The following is a 17,331-nucleotide window of genomic DNA, read 5'->3' as shown; positions in this document are numbered from 1 at the left end:
GAGGTATACGGTTGGCGTAGAAGGAATTGCAGATTCTGGATTTCCAGAGATAACCTCTGCCTCGCTTGCAGACCCGCACCGAGCTACTCACTATAGCAAGGACGCTGCGGGTTTGAGAGTGAGATACATACTCCTGTAAACTGTAAAATTGGATGTAGTTGCCAGTGACACAATTGCACATATATGGCCATGCAATACAAATATTCTTGTTTTATACAGTCCCTGCTTCGGTACAAGGCCCTACATTTGACTTGTGAGCAAATTTAAACAAGATAATTAAGAATACTGTCATGCGCATTATGGTAAATCGGTCATCGAGCGCCCGCAAGTCAGCAGTAGATACAGAATGATATAACGTGTCCTTGAATCATCATCATCATAAAAATTGTCAGGAAGACATGAGAAGAGAAGCCGTAAGCTTAAGAAACCAAGCCGCCATCTGCCCAAACGCACACACTAGAAGGCTGGCCGAAATCACCACCAAATAAGTATACTAGTATATCATGGCCAGTTCCTTACTTCGAACCTAGATCATTATCAGCCAACACACCTTCCCCAAGCCGGTAAGCCACACCCCATCCCAACAAATAGATAGATGAGGAACACAACCACCACTCCCAAAAGCACCATAAGCTTCGCATTTTTCCACCACATTCTCCTCCGCAACCCACGACTCCTCATCCTAAAATCATGCGCACTCCCACCTAACCGATCCGTCTTATCAACTAGCAAATCGATCCTCTCCCCGCGCTCTAGCACTCTTTCGATATTCTCTGTCATAATGTCTCTCACACTATCAATTTCCTTTTTCGCGCTGGCCAACGAATCAGCCGGCGGCGCCGTATTGAACGTTTGCAGCAAACCCCGAAGCTCATTATTGAACGCTGCACAGCCGTATGCGGGTAACGAGGCAAAATCAGTGTTGGAGGGCGGATAAGTACTCAGAAATCGGCGCTTCATTTCGAGGAGGTAGGCAAAAGGGATGCGTCGGCCTTGTTCGGCCGTTGCAACAACGATGTAGCTTAGGGGTGCGTAGGAGGACGGTTCAGAGGTTGTGGTGTCGGCGGGACCGGAGGGGGAGTCGGATATGTAGTGCACGAAGAGGCGTTCGTGGGTGTATGTGAGCTTTTGAGACTGCTCATGGCTGATCTTTGGGAGGATGATGGAGGCTAGCGAGGATGCGGCAGTTGAGGAGGAACCAGGAACAGAATGTTCGGCGAGGATGGTGGTGCGGTGGGCGATGCAGGAGCTGGAGTAGTTCTTAGCTGAAGTTGTCTCTGTATGTAGGTGGAAATGGCGCGAGCATGGGAGGGTGCACTGAGGTGACATACTAGAGCAGGAAGCTCGAAGGCTTCGATGATGAAGCCATGATGAGTGAATTTTACGCTTTAATGCGACTATTGGTAATACAAGAGCCAAAATACCAAGAGCCAACCGCCGAATTTTCTGGGAAAGACAAGAAGAAGTCTGACATGACCAGCTCTCGAGGTTGAACTCGACGCCATGACGTTGGTGACGCCAAGTCCCAGTCTGTCACGTGCTATCAAACATTTCCCCAAGTTGCATGAGGCATCTAGTTCTAACACGTAGTACGTTGTTTCCAAACAGATGTAGATCATAAACTTCGTTATTGGCATTTTATCATCCTGCTCATTATTAATCATCCTCATGAGAAGCCAAGTCAAGCCCAGCAATTCTTCACTCAAGCTTTCTTCTGCCTAATAGGAAGGTTTGGCGCTGGGCCGTCCTGCATATCCAGCTCTTCGAATTCACTAAGCTCGCTAAGATCGCCATGGTCAAGAACAACTGTGTTGTCGCTGGTGTCGGTATCAAAAGGATCGTCGTCAACGTCGTCCGCCGACGTCTCCAACGTAAATGACAGCTCATGATCAACAGCCTGAATATCCGGAGAACCGGCTATACTCGCCCCGTCAGTTCCCAAAGAGAGCTCTGAACTGACTGACAGAACTTCACTACAAATTCCTTCTGTGGCTTGGTGAGATGCGCCGTGGACTGTGCTCTCGAGGAACGAAGCGACGGACGGCGTAGCTGACGGCGTAGCTGACGGCGCAGCACTGCCAGTGTGGATAGAAGGTCCCGGGGCAGAAAACCCATCTACCTCAGCAAGCGGTACTTGGTTGGCGTAAACGCCGCCAGTGCCGTCATCACATCCGTCAGCCCATAGAGGGAGAAACTGATACTGCTGCTCGGTGAGACTAGTGATGGTGTCCGCGATAACGTAATTCATTTCATCTCGGGCCTGCAGAAATATCCTTTTGATAAATGCACGCCTGTGATAATAGGCCTGTTGAAGGAAGAGAGGTACAGAGAAGTGTCCGTCTGGCCCATAGGTCAGCTCATTGTATTCGTTTCGAGAGTACCTGTGTTGGTGTCGTTCAGGCTGAGATCCAAGGTTAGTGTTTAAGGAAAGGCGGTTGAATGCGGCGACCCTGCTATACAACTCCTGCTTAGTGATACGCCTGATAATTGCGTCGTGCTGGCCACGAAAAGCCCCAAATTCGCCGCCGAGACTAGCAAGGGAAGCGCCCCAAGGCACTGCAACATCAGCACTGCCATCACGCTCGGAAAGTCGTGTGTCACTGAGAAGTGTCCAAAAGGTCCTGGACATCAAACGCTCCGTCAAGCTCAGGCTGTTAAAGACGTCCAGAAAATCTGTCGCTGGGTAGCTCATTGGTCTCTGGGAAGCGTTCTGGAGAAGTCTGGTCTTCGCTCTCTGAGAAAGCGCCACGATGATAGAAGTCCGCACAAAGTCTTTCAAGCAAGATATGAGATTCTCCTTCGTCTCCAATGCGTACTGTGTCCTTGGGCTGTAGGCAAGAACATTCTGAAACATCTCTGACCGGTGCAGCCAGCGCATTTCGGTCCCGGCTAGCTCGACGAATTGCTCTATCACATAGCCTAGGAGCGACTCGCCGGCGTATTGCACCCGTTGCTCGTCGTCATCATCCAACGAACCCAGCGGTCTTCCATGGACTGTAGTCTTTCGCTTTCGGGGAGCCGGAGTGCTACAATCGCGCAGAAGCCGCAGAGCCTCCTCCCCGACTAGGACGCAATAAGAGTCTCGCATCATGTGGGCGCACTGGATACCCTTCCCCAATCGATAAGTGATCTCCGGATAAATTTCAATGAGGCGCCTGTTATTCCCCTCGTAGACCCATTCCCTAACACGGACGCTAATTTCAGGCATGGATGCAAGCCCGTACAACTTTGCTACGGCAAAGAACGTCCACAGTTTGCATGGCGTGTCGAGCTTCGGCTCGAGGCCCTCCAATACTCTTAGGACCTGGACAATACCCGCGCGGTGCCTCTCAGGAGAGTACTCAGCAAGACGGCCGGACTGATCTTTGATGTCACCCTGAGTCTCAGAACCGCCTACTAGATCCTCCGGTAGAATCCATCGCGACTGTGAATAGGCCCAGGTCCTTATACCGAGTGGGCAGCTTAGCTCGGATATAGTGAGTAGGGCCTCGTCTTCTACCGAGGGCGGGGTGAGGTCAATGATGTACTTGATGCCGTCTGGTAAACCTCCTCGGCGCTTGATGTTTCGCTCCTGCGTGCGCTGCTCGAACTGCGCTTGCAAAAATGGAGATGCCGATCCTAGGAGCTTCCAGCTGTGGATTCTGTGGCCGATCGACTGGGCGCAGCTGGGATGTAGAGACCAAGCTGGCTTGTAGGACGGGGGGTCGATGAAAGCCAAGGTATCGGCATCCTTGAAGAAAAGGAGCTCTCGGAGCTCTGAGGTACTCATTTTGCGACCAGTTCTGGTAGATGTAGAGCCAGGTATAGTACTAGGTATCTGGGGGACGTAGAGATGGAGCAATGCGAAAGGAAGGGCAGCAAAGGAAGGAAACAAAGACTAATAAGTGTGTCAGTGCGTCTGATGAAGCAGGAAACTCTGGATATATTAGAGAAGAGTGGAAGAAGAAATAGAATACAGATGGGGCTGAGTGTGTTAAACTGTGTTGAGGGCGAGGGAGCTGGTCAGCTCACGAATGGTTGGTTGGAGTGAATGAATCATCCTTTCAGCCTTGCGCAGCGCCGTAGCCAATTGTCAATCGGGCGAATCTAGGGGCTTGGAGGAATGCCTGTTGCCTATATTCATGTGATTGCATATATTTCGCTGTCAATACCTCTATCAGAGTGGACCGTGACTTTGCTCTAGAGCAGAATGTATTTATCATGAGTTTGGCAGATGCAATCGTACAGTTGAAATGCGCCACAATGCTGGATTGAATGAGTGCTGTCCATTGCTTTGAACCAAGTAAAAGAAACACTCTAAAGCTTCTAACACCCAACTAAGGAAAGTCAGTCCAGTCTATGGCCCTAGAAAGCGAAGTAAGGAACGACAGGCTAAAGATGGTATCATGGTATCATGGGAATGACGTCGAACCTACAAACAAAACACAAACAAAAGAAAAACTAAGAGCGATGCTGTGCGATGCGATGCAGTCCGCGCCCAACAAACGAATAGCAAAACAAGGAAAGAAGGGAGTGAATGGTACGCAAGATCACATTTCTTTCAGCGCCTCCGCTCTCCTTGCTACAACATCCTCCGGCCTAACCACATTTCTCAGTGCCTCGCTCGCCTGAATTAATCCATCAATGCTAATGGCATGGTTCGTCATCGAATGGTTGATGTACGTGTAGAGTTCTGCGGGAGTGGAGCAGGTCGTTAGAAGTTGGTGCTCGTTCAGTTTGAGGAGGGCGAGCGCCACTTGGAAAAGGAATGTGCTGCCGCTGCCGCTGCCGCTTCCTAGATCCATGTCTGCAGGTGTGGGTGTCGATGTGCTCGAGCCGTCGCGATTAGCGGATTGAGATGTGCTGGAAGTTGGCGTGGATGTAGAGGGGGCTGGCTTGTTCACGATGCTTGCAACGTCGAGACAAAGGACGACGTCCCAAACGCGGTAGAGCGCTTCAGCGGAGAGGCAGTCCGTGAATACGGAGAGGAACCACTGAAAAGTAAGCGCCTCAAGTTCAACACCCAGACTCTCCAGGTGAGCGGAGAGTTTTGGCAGAACCTGCGAGATATACTGGCGCAGAACTACCTGGTCAGCACGGGACGCCAGAAGCCCATGGTCGTAGTAGTGCTTTGGAAGGATCTTTTCAATCATGGAGACAAGCAACCAGAAGGTATCCTCGGCGGTGGGCGTAATGAGAAGCAGCGAGCCGGCAATGAGATTCATGCCTTGGCAGTAGCCAACCTCCGGGTTACGGCGGGAGTAGGCAAGAAGGACTTCTTTGAGTTTTGTGACTCCAGGACCCTTGCGGAAGAAGACGTTGTCTGTTAGGGTTCGGTTGATGTCCATGTCAATCTGAGCTACCACGGAAGGATCGGGTTCACTGCCGCCAATGCCTTTGACGAGATCATCGTAGTACCCGGGCACTCGCATAGATGAAGCACCGCTGCACTCAGACCAGATTTTAGACCGCAACGCGACAGGAATCCCGCCGAGGACAAGATTTCGAAACTCCCGCCACTTCGCACGACCCACCTTGCCTTTGTTGCCTAAGCCAGAGATTCCAACCATCTCGCCATCCGCTAGTGATACTTCCGGCATATCCACAGCCTTGACCGAACGGTCCGACGCTGCAGCGGCCGCAGCAGCAGCCTCTCCTTCTTTACGGCGCTCGGCACGTACCTTGCGGAGGAATTCGTTCCAGCGGACAGTCCGTTCCCGCTGCAGCCAGTCGTGGAGGTCTGTTAGCTGTTCAAGAAGCAGTTTGACAGGCTCCTGCTCCCCTCCGGATGCGAATGCCGCTATTTCATCCGCCGACGATCCAGCAAACTCCGGGCTATCTGCAACAACTGTAGACGTAGATGCGGACGGCTGAGCATTAGGGTTGACAGACACCGAACCACGCTTGTCAACAACAACCCCATTATTCCGAGGCGCGTCTTCGCCTGCGGTCGTCAGGGAGATAATAGGCCCAGCAGAAGGAGTATGCGAAAGTAGCTCTGTTGGCGCAGACGGCACTGTCAAGTAGTCTTGCCACCGCTGAGGGCCGTCCGATTCGGTCGGTGAAACTGGCCCGGAAGAACGACGAGAGCCAGCAGCCGAAGGCGCCCGTCCGTTCACAGGTTCATCAGGGCCGGCGGCATCATCGCGTAATGCATCTAATGTTCCCGCAATGCTCAATCGGTTATTCTTGAGTACACTGGCTTCTCTTTGCCGTCTCTTCCGCCGCTGGTCATAAATAAAGCCAAAGCGGTCGGTCAGAAGATCTCCACCAAGGTAATTATTGTAGAGAGGCGACAGCGTCGGAGGCCGGGATTCCATTGGAAGAATAGCGTCCATCTCAACCGGTCCCAGATTTGTGGGGTTCATCGCCGAAGCATCGGCCGCTGTGCCCTGCGAGATGCTTGAAGCCGGTTGTCTTCGGCCAAACTGGCCAGACCTGGGTGCCGTCCCTGAACCATTGGGCCTTCCCTGAGCCCCTTGAATGCTTGTATTACTGTTTATCCTCCTGAGCGCCGCAACAGCCGTCATACCATGTTTAGTGACAGGTGGTGGAGGACCCCTATTCCTCTCTCTGTTCGTCGAAGAAGTTCTCCCACGGTTCCTATCCATAGGGCTCTCATCCCGGTTCTGGTTACCCGCGAACAACTTCATCGTCCAGGACGAGGTTGATCGCGAAGATTTCCGCGAGTGCGTGCTGGCGTTGTCTGCCGGCTGTCCTTCAATAGGCTGCTGAAACAGTTGTTCATCTAGCGGCTTCCGTCGGTTAGGTACGTTCCCGGTCGGTACTTGTCGAGAGCCACCCCCTTCGTCTTCCCCAAGCTCGGATATGATACTGCTGGCGCGGCTAGTCTTACGGCTGTTCGTGGCGCTTCCGAAGATGAAATCCTGCCAGCTGCGCAGAGAGCCTCCCCGTTTCCGATTCTGAATCTCGGACCCCACGCTAGACATCCCCGATTTGGCGTCGCCTTCTAACCGAAAAGGCCTTCGGATCGTAGACTGAACGGCAGTATCTAGATCATCATCGTCATCACCATCAGAGTCACGAAACTGCGACCCCACTTCATCACTCATTGCCTGTTGCACGAGTCCCCCGACCCCATAGCCTTTCACCGTCTGTTCCGGATCATTCTCCTGCTCATTATTTTTCTGCGAGTTTTCCAGCGCATACAACCGCCGCTCAATATCCTTATTCGACACTGACGCCTCACGCAGCATCCTCTTGAGTTCCCGCTCCCTCGCGTCAGCACGTTGGCGCAACGCAGAGATCTCCGCGTCACGCTGCGCCAGGTCCCTCGCAAACTGCCGGACAAACTTCACGGCCCCATTACTCGCAATCAAGCGCTCGATATGCGCATCGTCTGCCAAATGCAGTGCCCCAGGGAAATCCCGAATCGGTACGGAATCCTCAAACAAAGCCGCCCGGCCAGAACTGTGCGAGGCAGCAGTGGTCAGCTTAGCCAACGCCGCTTTGCGGTCCCGGTTACGATCCATAGCGGACTCGTTCTCCTCGGTCCCGTCCAGTAACGCGCTAGTCAGCGCACGGTTCAAGGCGGGCTGTCCGAAGAATCCGTTGGGCGAGCGGTCGGGCGACAGGGACGGGAAGGAGGTCAAATCGGTTTCGGACTCGGTCGTTGTCGTGGTCGTGGTCACGTTGGACGCGGAGTGGCGTTTCTGGGCTTTCGTTCGGATGGCCTTAGCTTTCTGGCTGTGGCGCGACGACGACGAGGCCTGCGAGGAGGAGCGGCGCTGGGGACGAAGAAGACGATCGCATTCCGCCATGGCTGAAGGGACGGCGACGGTGGCTAGGGCTGGCGAAGGAAGGGATGGCCACGGGCTTCATGAATGCTTCGGTCGGCGGGATCTTTCTTGCATAAATGAGGGAGGGGCTATGTAGTCGGTAGGCCAAAGAAAAACCTGACCCAGGCTAATGATATAGATGAGCGACGGCTAGCCAAAAACTCGAAGCTTTGTGCGGCCCCTCCGCGGAATGGGCTGGACTTAATCGATGCCGCGACCAGAGCTAATGCAGGGTAGGACAGAAACAAAGGATGCAGCAAGGCCAGTAAGCTAGCGCGCGCACCATAAGCGGGACAAATGACAAGAAGCAGAGAAAGACAGAGAATGCTTGGTGAGAGGGGGGGAAAGGAGAATTGAAAGTGAAAGGGGATCAGGACGGGTTGAAAGAAAGCGATGGCTCTGGATGTGTCTAGACAAGAACTGTTGATGGGGACTGACTGGACATGGGCAAGCGGGCAGCATGACGTGGTGGCTGCATCCAATCTGACCGCCTTTCCTCGCCGCTATTCAGCCCTGTTCTTTGTCGTATCTCACAAATCTGTGGGCATGCCATATTATATATTTCTGCATGTCTAGATCCTGTTTCCCGAGAGATGCAAGCTATCAAGTTATAAGTCAACAGAATAGTACATTTTATGATTGCAAAGCTCAGGCACTCTTCACTACAGTATAATACAGTATAATAACAACAGAAACACCTACAAATCACCGCTGGGGCATAGCTCAATATCACAGTTCTATTTATGTAGAATCTCATTCAGTTACAGTTACTATGGCAGCTAACCAACGGTTGTCCAGTCAGGCTCCTACTATACAGGATACAGAGAACAGAGTAGCTAGAAAGGTCAATATGCTGACTCATCGCACCGCAACCCAGCTAGGCCAGAGATCAGATCAGCCTCGGTTCTCCGCAAACCCCAGGCAGCTCCTCACCCGAATCGGATCCATAAAGCCACGCGCACTGCTTATAAGGAGTGCCTGTCTTTGTCTTTCCTATTTCTTCCCTCTAACCACCATCGCTCCTTTTCTCTTGCACTCACTTCCGTTCCTAACCCATCCTAACCCCAAACATAAGCAAAATGGCCACCACCGCCCGTCAGCGTCTCCAAGCGCTCAGCCAGCAACTAGTCGAAGGAATACCCGACGCAGGCACTTTCGAGGACATCCCCAAAATTCGACAGGTTGCGGGAGACTCAGTTGGGCCGTATGTGTCACAGTTATCTTGCCTCTTATATGCATGCGGGTATGGTAGAGCGTCAAACTAACCGAGATGTATGTATGTAGTCGAGTGAAGGACAAAGTCGCCATTATCACTGGTACTCCATCTACTTACCACTGATAAAGATATTATTACTAAAGAATAAAAAGGAACAAACTCTCCCCTGGGCATTGGGCGCGCAACAGCGCACCAATTCGCGCGCAACGGTGCGAAGGCCATCTATATCTGCGACTTCACGAGCACACACCTTCCCACCCACGCCCGGGAAATCAAGTCCCTCTACCCCTCTGTCGACGTGCACACGCGCACCTTTGACGCAGCAGATGAAGCTGCGCTGAAGGCTGTGATTGACGAGGCCATCCAGAACTACGGGCGGCTCGACATCTTTTTCGCCAATGCTGGAATCTCAGGCTCTAACGTTCCCTTCACGGAAGTGACAGGTGAGCAATTCGCGGAGACGCTGCGGATCAACACAGTTGGTGTGTTTTTAGCCGCAAAGCATGCTAGTCTGGCAATGAGGAAGACTAGTCCCGAGAAGAAATACCCTGGAGGCAGTATTATAGCTACAGCGAGTGTGGCGGGGTTGAGGTCGAATGCGGGGGCGACGGATTACAGCGCGAGCAAGGCGGCTGTTGTATCTATTGCACAAACTGTGGCTTTCCAATTGGCTGGGACGGGGATCCGGATTAACGCGATCTGCCCCGGGGTGGTAGAGACGGGGATGACAGCTGCGATGTACGAGGCTGCGCGGGCGAGGGGGACGGAGCGGAAGATTGGGCAACTGAATCCACTGCAGCGCGGTGCCGTGGCAGATGAGATTGCACGGGTTGCGCTGTTCTTGGGAAGCGATGAGAGTAGTTACGTGAACGGGCAGGCGTGGGCGGTTTGCGGTGGACTCAGTGCTGGTCATCCTGTGGTTCCCGGAAAGTTGGCTTGATTGCTACGCCGAATGTATATACATCTTCAGGCTGAAATTGAACATTCTCATGTTTTACTTATAGACAAGTATCAATTAACTAAATCCACCAGCTACGGTGAGCGAACACAGAGTCTGCGCTTCTTGAGCACAGCGGCAACTTTCAAAGCAGCTCCGTTGCGAAGAATATCGACAAAGGGAATCGGGGGAGATTGATCGGAAATAGTGGGAGAGAGAGAGAGAGGCTCGCCCGGTATATGGAGGCCGCGGGCTATCTATGTAAAGGCAGCAAAAGACGCCCTAGAACGCTACGTTCTAGATGAAAGAAAAACCGCCCGACAGCGGGCGCGAAGGGTGGGGAATCAAGCTAGGCCGTCAACCGGACGGCCTTCAACGAAAAGTGAAATAAGAGAAAGAAAAATGCTCCTCCAGAAAGAAACAAAGGCGTCCAGAAAGTTTGTGGCAGTGGTGAGTGAATATCCAAGACGGAAACAGAAAGATCAAAACACAGAAAGCGCCAAGATTGTTCACAACTCGCTCTAGATCTGACAATATTGTGTACGGAGCAGATGTCGTGTCGAAGTCGTCGAAATCAAACGTCATCGTCTGTGGATGGAAGGTCTCTACGCGAGCATGCGAGGGGTTGTCCGCATAAGGTCCTCGTTGGAATGCTTGGAGAGAGTCCCAGCTTCGCTTGGGTTATCGAGACCTTCCGTTTCATGGGCGTGCTCGTCATCGTCCTCGACGATCCGGGTCGGGATCTCCCCGGGCCCATACTGCTGACTTGACCTTTCTGGGAATGTTGAGCTGCTGATCATCGACATTGAGGTGCTTGACCGGTTGTGGACAAGATCTGGCGTAGGAGGAACGCTTGTCCGGCCATCCGGGTGGAGGGTGCTGACCTCACTGTCACCCATCTCACTGCCCTCGCGAGGGGTCATCATGCCGCGCGGCTCAAGATTGGCTTTGCTCGGCATGGCATCGCCATCCTCTGCATCCTGGGCAAGTTGCAGACCCTCGACAGCAGCGGCACACTGCTCGCTGATGCTGCGGATAATCTCCGAGATGGCATCCGTCTTGTCGCGTAAGTAGCGATCGGCAACGTCAGTTACGCTGAGACGCGCAAGACGGCGTTCTGGTTGACCAATGTTCAGCAGGTGTTGCTCTAGGTCCGGGTTGATACTCGACACACCGTTTGAAGATTCGTTTGTCTTCACGTCCTTCTTCACGTTCTTATCCTTGACGGATTCTGCGCTCTCCTGGGCCTGTTCCTCGGCGACTTCCTGCTCCGCTAGTTCGTCAAGTTCCGCTGAGCTGCCGATAGAGCGGACAAGGTGTTCCATATGGTGAGATTTGCCATTGATTAGGCTACGCAGGTGCAGGACGACACGTTGAGCATCGTCACGTTGGCGAGCAAGAGTGGCACTGGTGTGCTGCAAGGCAGCAAGCTCCTTCTGGTTGCGCTTGCGCTCACGCTCCAGCTCTTCCGCGATCTCCTGCTGAAGAACCAAGGCCTCGAGGGCATCATCGCGCTGCTTCTCAGTTCCAGAGAGACGCAGAGTAAGACGAGCGACGTCATCCTTCTGCTGATCGATGAGACTAGAAAGACGGCGGTTCTCACGCTTATGGTTCTCGATCTTGACCTTGAGTTCACTGGTTTCTTTGGTGAGTTGTTCAGCGAAGGCCTGGAACTTGAGGAATTGTTGCTTCCAGGTCTCCAGCTCCTCAACCAAGAAGTTGTTGCGCTTGGTGACCTTGCCCAGCTCGGTATCCATGCGACCCTTGAGGTTAATGAAATCTTGCCAGGCTTCCATGGCGTCACGAGAGTACTGGTTACGCTCACGGACAATCTCGTTCAGATGTCTCATAGACACCTTGGTCATGAGAGGCTTCTTGACCGATCCGCCAAAAATGGCTTTCATGCCGGTGTTGCGTCCCTAAAGAGTCAGTTTACAGAGACTAGAAGCTGGTACGGTGTACTAACCAATTTCTCACACACGTGGTCCATAACACCCATGACCGCATCCTGGTTCCACCAGCTGGGTTCCTCAACACTCTCGACCTCACCTCTCATGACGATGATCTGGCCAGCTGGGATGAGTTTGCCGCCGGCGTAGGCGGAACGGAGATGGTTGGGAACACCCGACGGGGAGACATCGCCGTTCAACGCCTGCGTCAAGCGGTTGATGAACTTAGTTCGCTGGCCGGGGTTCAGGATGTTCGGTGGGCTGGAGGTGAGAACAAAGTTCCGGTCCAGGTCCACTACCAGAGCGTCGGATGGCGCGTTGAAAAGTGTTCGGCACTCAGCCGTCACACCAAGAATGTAGGGTCCAGGTTCCTGCACAAGGTCTTTGATATGGCGGGCATGGACCACAGGTACATATAAGCCGCTCCACTCGTAGACACGAACGCAGTAGCGGATAGTTTCGGCCGCAATAGTGAGCATGGCCGGGTAATGACTGACAAAGATAATACGGCGAGTCGGGGAAACTGCGGCTTCAATTACGCCGACAATGTTGGGGATCGAGAGACACGTGAACAACGGCCACATCGAGAAGTTCTGGAAGCCCGTGGGGGAGGACGGGAACTGGTAGCAGAGCGCATAGTCCTTCATGTCGATCCGGACAAGATCATTGAGGCGAGGCGCGGGGAAGCTGAGGATGCGGGAGACCTCCTCAGCGTGGAACAGATTCGTGGCCTTGTTCCAGTGGATCCACATTCCACGGAGATAGTCGCCGAGCAGGTCGTACAACGGATATCGAGAAAGGAAACTCAAACAGTATGGGATCCAATATGTCTCTTCGGGATTGTCGTAGTAATCCGACTCGGTCTTCTTACGCAGCTCGCGGATGGTCTCAGCACGCTTCTCATCGGCTCGCGACCAGACGCGGAGGGCAATGCCGTATAGGGTGTGTGATGAGTCCTGCTGCAGGACGAAAGCATGGTGGACACAGTGCGGTTGATTCTTGCCGGTGCAAATCTCGACATCATGAGGAAAGCAGGCCTGTAAACATAGGTTAGTCTATTCAACCGAGTGTAGACTATCATCCAAATACACACCCTCATTGCTGAATGTAAAGCTTTGGCGATCTCATTGTCCTGCTCCAGGCGGGGACTGCTTCCCAGGATCTCAGGCAGCCAAAACTGGCCGACAGCGCCCTTCATATGACCGATCTTTCCCTGGGAAGGCGTGGGCGCCTTCACCCACTGGGCGGGCTCGCGGCCGACACCACATACCATATACGCATGAGTGAGTGTTTTGGGTGTGCGTTGGGCCGGTTTGGCATTGGACTGGGATGGGATCGGCTGTGTGATACGAGAATGGAGCGAGGATGTACGGCTAGGAACGACCAGCGAATTCTCGCCCTGGTCGCGCGTCGACGGGCGGTCGCGGGTCGGCGGGCGGAAAGAGTGGTCTCTCAGAGACGCACCCATATTGGCGAGCGAAGACGGTTATGCAAAGGACTGTATGGTGGTATCGCGAGTATGGAAACGCCCGACAGGAATTTAGCCAGGCGGGGCAGCACTGCTGAGGGAGAACGAGAGCGAGAGACGAGAAGAAAGGGAAGGACAATGGCGGGAAACAAGGTGCAGCCTAAGTGAATGACCGGGTGAAGGCTGGCTGTCTGATTGCTATAAAGCGAAGAGCATCTCCAGTCCAACAAACCGTCGAGCGAGAGAGGTCGGACGGATATCGAAGCAAAAAATACCTTGCTTCAGTACCTCTCTGAGCCGCCGTTGAGGAGATTTGGGATGGAAGGGGAAAGCTCACGAAGACAGAGAGAAGGAGGAGTGATGGTAAGAGGTGAGGAGGGAAGAGCCGAAGCGGGAGGGGGCAGTCAGGAACAGGAACAGGAGGTACAGGACCAAGAACAGGGGGAAAAGAGGAGACCACGGCAAGCAGGGAGTCAATCTTGTCCTGGGAGAGTTTAGACCACGGGCTAAGGGGCGCGGATATTAATATCAGAATTTCATTATGATAATTATAATAATATAATTCCATTATTACTGAGTTCAGTCTAGGCTGCGGAGTCGTTTGTCGTTCCTGCGCCAGTGCTGCTAGAGCCTAGTCAGGGACGCGGTCATGGCGAGTGGGAAGCTCTGCAGAGAACGCCCAGCCAAGCTGATATTTGTGGATCCTGCTCTCAAAATATGTCACGAAGTGATGTATATGAGACGGTCTACTGACCGCCCATCCTTGAGACCGTGAGACCGTGGAATCGTGGATTCCTGAATCGTAAAGTGGAAGAGTGGAAGCTTCCACGCGATGGCGGGATCGCCACGAGCCCGAGCAGGCCGACCATGGTCGGCCATGGTCTATGGCAAAGAGCCAGGACTCCAGCAGTGACAAATATGGCTTCAGTGCTAGCAGGCTAGCCAGGCTAACAGGCGCTAACCGAGCTCGAGCTTATCAGGGGTTGAGGGATATGAAACCGAGGACAGCAGTTCTCTGGCTCAGGGATGATCGTTATTTACCAGTCGGCTGGCCTCGATACGCTGTTTCTGGTATGTTTCTGGTATATTCCTGTATGTTTTTGTATATTTCTGGATATTTCTGTATATTTCTGGGTATCTCTGGTATATATCTGGTACATTTCCGGTACTTTTCTGGGATTCCCGATTCTGCACCTTATTTGGGTGGGTGACGACGTCGTATCAATGAATCGATAGATCGAGACCGCTCGATCTAAGCTTATCCCAGTCGTTTTGTGTGGCTGACGGCTGTCGGCTGCCTGCTGTCTGTTCTCTGTCAGTTCTGTTGTCAGTCTGCCGCCCACTGTCTGCTGTCAGTACGATGACCTTATCGTGACCGTTTCCTTCGCGTATCGGAGAATTTGTGATTTGGCTACGAGCCCCCACACCTTAGGATCCTGGCCAGCAATCCATGATCCCAGTCCAAACGACAACCTGGGCGCGTTTGGCTGCTGTGTGCAGTGAGGCATCCAGGTCGGGTTACTCAGTAATCCCCAGTATTTCTTGCATTTCTTGCATTTCTTGCTGAATCTGTCCATCGATGATCATCATTTATCCCGCCAGAGTTTGAGCGGTCGACAGGCTGACAAACTTAATCAGAGCGACTGTGCGACTTCGGCGTAACACCGTACATCCTCCCCAAACCCGTGCTCGAGTCGTTCGGGAGGTTGTACAATTTTGTGTCACATGTACAGTCAGCCTCAGTAACATAAAAAAAAGGCATTATTTTCAATCTCATTGGAGACCGCGACCGATCTCTCCGTTTACCCGCAATTGCCAACACAGCTGCCCAGTACCAATGATGTGCATATTGAAATATCAATCTCCCTAGTCGCTCGCCGCGACGGTTCACATCTTGTTTTCTCCGCCGATCGGTGGTCTGTCCGCGTGTTTTATTCTTTCCCTCGCGCCCGTTGGTTTCATGCCGCAAACTGCGGGTCTCGCGTTCCTAGCCTTCAGCTTCGATCGCGGCCCTGACTCGAGCGTCGAGCCATCCCCAGGCCCAGAGCCCCAGGTTCCAGGCTGCAGGCTGCAGGCTGGAAGCTGCAAATTCGCGTTGGGGGGACTGGCGAATCACTGATTCCACCGCGTAAGAGTACGGGTACTGCTGTGCTGCACTCGAATCCTGCATCAGCCATCACCATAGTCCACGCAGTGCAAAGATCGACTCGTCAGAATCACAACGTCGTGACTGCTTCGCTGCAAGCAGCGAAGCATCGACGGAGCAGCGACGACACTATAGATTTTTGTTCGCAAGCCCCAATCTGTGTCACGTAGGCTCGGTGCCCCGGACAGTTCTGCAGCCAGATCAAACGACGACCTCCCGTGCTGCCCGAGTCGCCGACAGCATCGACCTAGGTGTCACTGATCAATATTGAGGCACAATTCTGCTGCTCCACCTGCAGTTCCGGTCATCCTGTCTTTGATTGAACGCTATCATGATCTCCGACGTCAGCACGAGCCCAACCGGAGTCCATGCCTGACAGTCCTGCTGGATGGCACCGTCGTAGGCTTAACACGTCCCGCATTTTGGCCCTTCATCTGTACGTAAAGCGGGAACGTCTGGTGTGGCTGCCGCTGTGGGTATCGGTAGATTAGAATGGTCAGTCTTGCGGATGGGAGCCCGTATTGAGCCGAGCGCATTGGATACCACTCAATGTCCTTGCGCGGCTGCGCCTTGTTTGCTTAAAAACGACTGGAATTGGGACAAAATGTATGGAGTAGAGAATTTGGCACTTTTCGCTGTAGCGCAGATATCATAGGAGATATGGGCGTAGATTCAGGCAAAGCACTCTTAGAACTACCCACGATTTCAGAGCAAGTCTCGCGCATTGTATTGTCCCAGAATGTGTCTGGTCAAGCTATGGATTTGTCCTTGGGAGGATCTATTGCGTGTTCTGCTTGCCGCATGCCATATGTTGTTGCGCTTGATATATATTTGCGTGACCCTCGGCCAGCGACCATCACCTAGTCCACCTAATGGGATCGTAGTGCTTACCCACCTCTAAATATATTGTATCTTATCGATACTTTCCTCGAGCCCTGTGATACCACTATGGCGGCAGAGTAGGAACTAAATGTACTATCTACCTACGGACATAACCCTCGGTAACCTCATGTGCAGCGTGGTCTATCGATTCTCGACAGAGAGAAATCAAAAAGAGTGGCCAACCTCACTGAACTGTGTCCCACACTCCACTGAAATCCCATGCAGCATTTATGATTCATCACCTGCACTTGTATTTACAGGGATTTCAACGGCGGATGCCAATGGAGAAATCATCGCTTAGCATATTCTCGAACGTTAAAACGGACAGATCATATTCAACGTTGGATCTATATTATGCAATGTGCATATGCGCCCGATGAAACTTCAACTGTAGCACAATAATCCCTTGTCCCACACAAGACAGGACGGATCGGGTGGACTCGTTTTGTCTGGCGGCTCTCGTTTCAACAAAGCCTCACGGAGAATGCTTGAGCGGGAATTATGTTGTTTACTCCGCGTCCAGGGACGCTTCTGGCGCGGAAATGGACAGATAGGAATGAGCGGGGTTCATCGCCGTTTTAATGCAGTAGAGACTGCTGAACGGTAGATCTCCAGCGTAAGGCTAGGTAAAAAAATGATACGATCCTAGCCTTAGGATGATGAACTCAACAGTGAGCGCAAAAAAAAAAGAATAAAAAAAGAAAGCTGGACCCGCCGGGAATTGAACCCGGGATTTCCTCAATGCAAATGAGGCGTCATACCCCTAGACCACAGGCCCAAGTTGTTAGTAAGCTCTTAGCTTACAGTATATACCGTCTACTAGTATAACAGAATATATACGCTTTGGTTTCCTCTCACTTCTCAATTCAGTCCGTGGTGATCTTCTCGGTAGGCAGAGAGTATAAGCAACATATATTTCATCATATTGTACAGACTCGTGAACAGTAGACAGTAG

General features: G+C 52.6%; 5 protein-coding genes across 5 annotated transcripts, besides 1 other annotated feature; 1 reads left to right on the top strand and 4 right to left on the bottom strand.

Moving 5' to 3' along the window:
* Positions 1-17,331: part of a sequence feature (contig 1.7 1..773302(-1)) that runs on past both edges of the window.
* ANIA_00571 (uncharacterized protein) lies at positions 280-1,329 on the bottom strand (the record flags this gene model as incomplete). Its single annotated transcript, XM_653083.2, has 1 exon — positions 280-1,329. The coding sequence occupies one exon, from the start codon at positions 1,327-1,329 to the stop codon at positions 538-540; it is 792 nt and encodes a 263-aa protein (XP_658175.1). The 3' UTR covers positions 280-537.
* ANIA_00572 (uncharacterized protein) lies at positions 1,703-3,769 on the bottom strand (the record flags this gene model as incomplete). The annotated part of the gene is made up of 1 exon (XM_653084.1): positions 1,703-3,769. One exon carries the CDS (start codon positions 3,767-3,769, stop codon positions 1,703-1,705), a length of 2,067 nt encoding a protein of 688 aa, XP_658176.1.
* Positions 4,530-7,760, bottom strand: ANIA_00573 (TBC domain-containing protein; the record flags this gene model as incomplete). The annotated part of the gene is made up of 1 exon (XM_653085.1): positions 4,530-7,760. The coding sequence occupies one exon, from the start codon at positions 7,758-7,760 to the stop codon at positions 4,530-4,532; it is 3,231 nt and encodes a 1,076-aa protein (XP_658177.1).
* Positions 8,629-9,934, top strand: ANIA_00574 (SDR family NAD(P)-dependent oxidoreductase; the record flags this gene model as incomplete). The annotated part of the gene is made up of 3 exons (XM_653086.1): positions 8,629-8,681; positions 8,996-9,054; positions 9,183-9,934. 3 exons carry the CDS (start codon positions 8,629-8,631, stop codon positions 9,932-9,934), a joined length of 864 nt encoding a protein of 287 aa, XP_658178.1.
* On the bottom strand, positions 10,537-13,464 carry ANIA_00575 (DENN (AEX-3) domain protein; the record flags this gene model as incomplete). The annotated part of the gene is made up of 3 exons (XM_653087.2): positions 12,974-13,464; positions 11,898-12,917; positions 10,537-11,850 (listed from the first exon to the last, which is right to left on the bottom strand). Exons 1-3 carry the CDS (start codon positions 13,346-13,348, stop codon positions 10,537-10,539), a joined length of 2,709 nt encoding a protein of 902 aa, XP_658179.1. The 5' UTR covers positions 13,349-13,464.

The sequence above is a fragment of the Aspergillus nidulans genome, chromosome VIII (genome assembly GCF_000011425.1).
Source record: "Aspergillus nidulans FGSC A4 chromosome VIII".
Taxonomy (NCBI): domain Eukaryota; kingdom Fungi; phylum Ascomycota; class Eurotiomycetes; order Eurotiales; family Aspergillaceae; genus Aspergillus; species Aspergillus nidulans.
The sequence above is the reverse complement of the archived record's forward strand: the minus strand, read 5'-3'. Positions and strand labels throughout refer to the sequence as shown.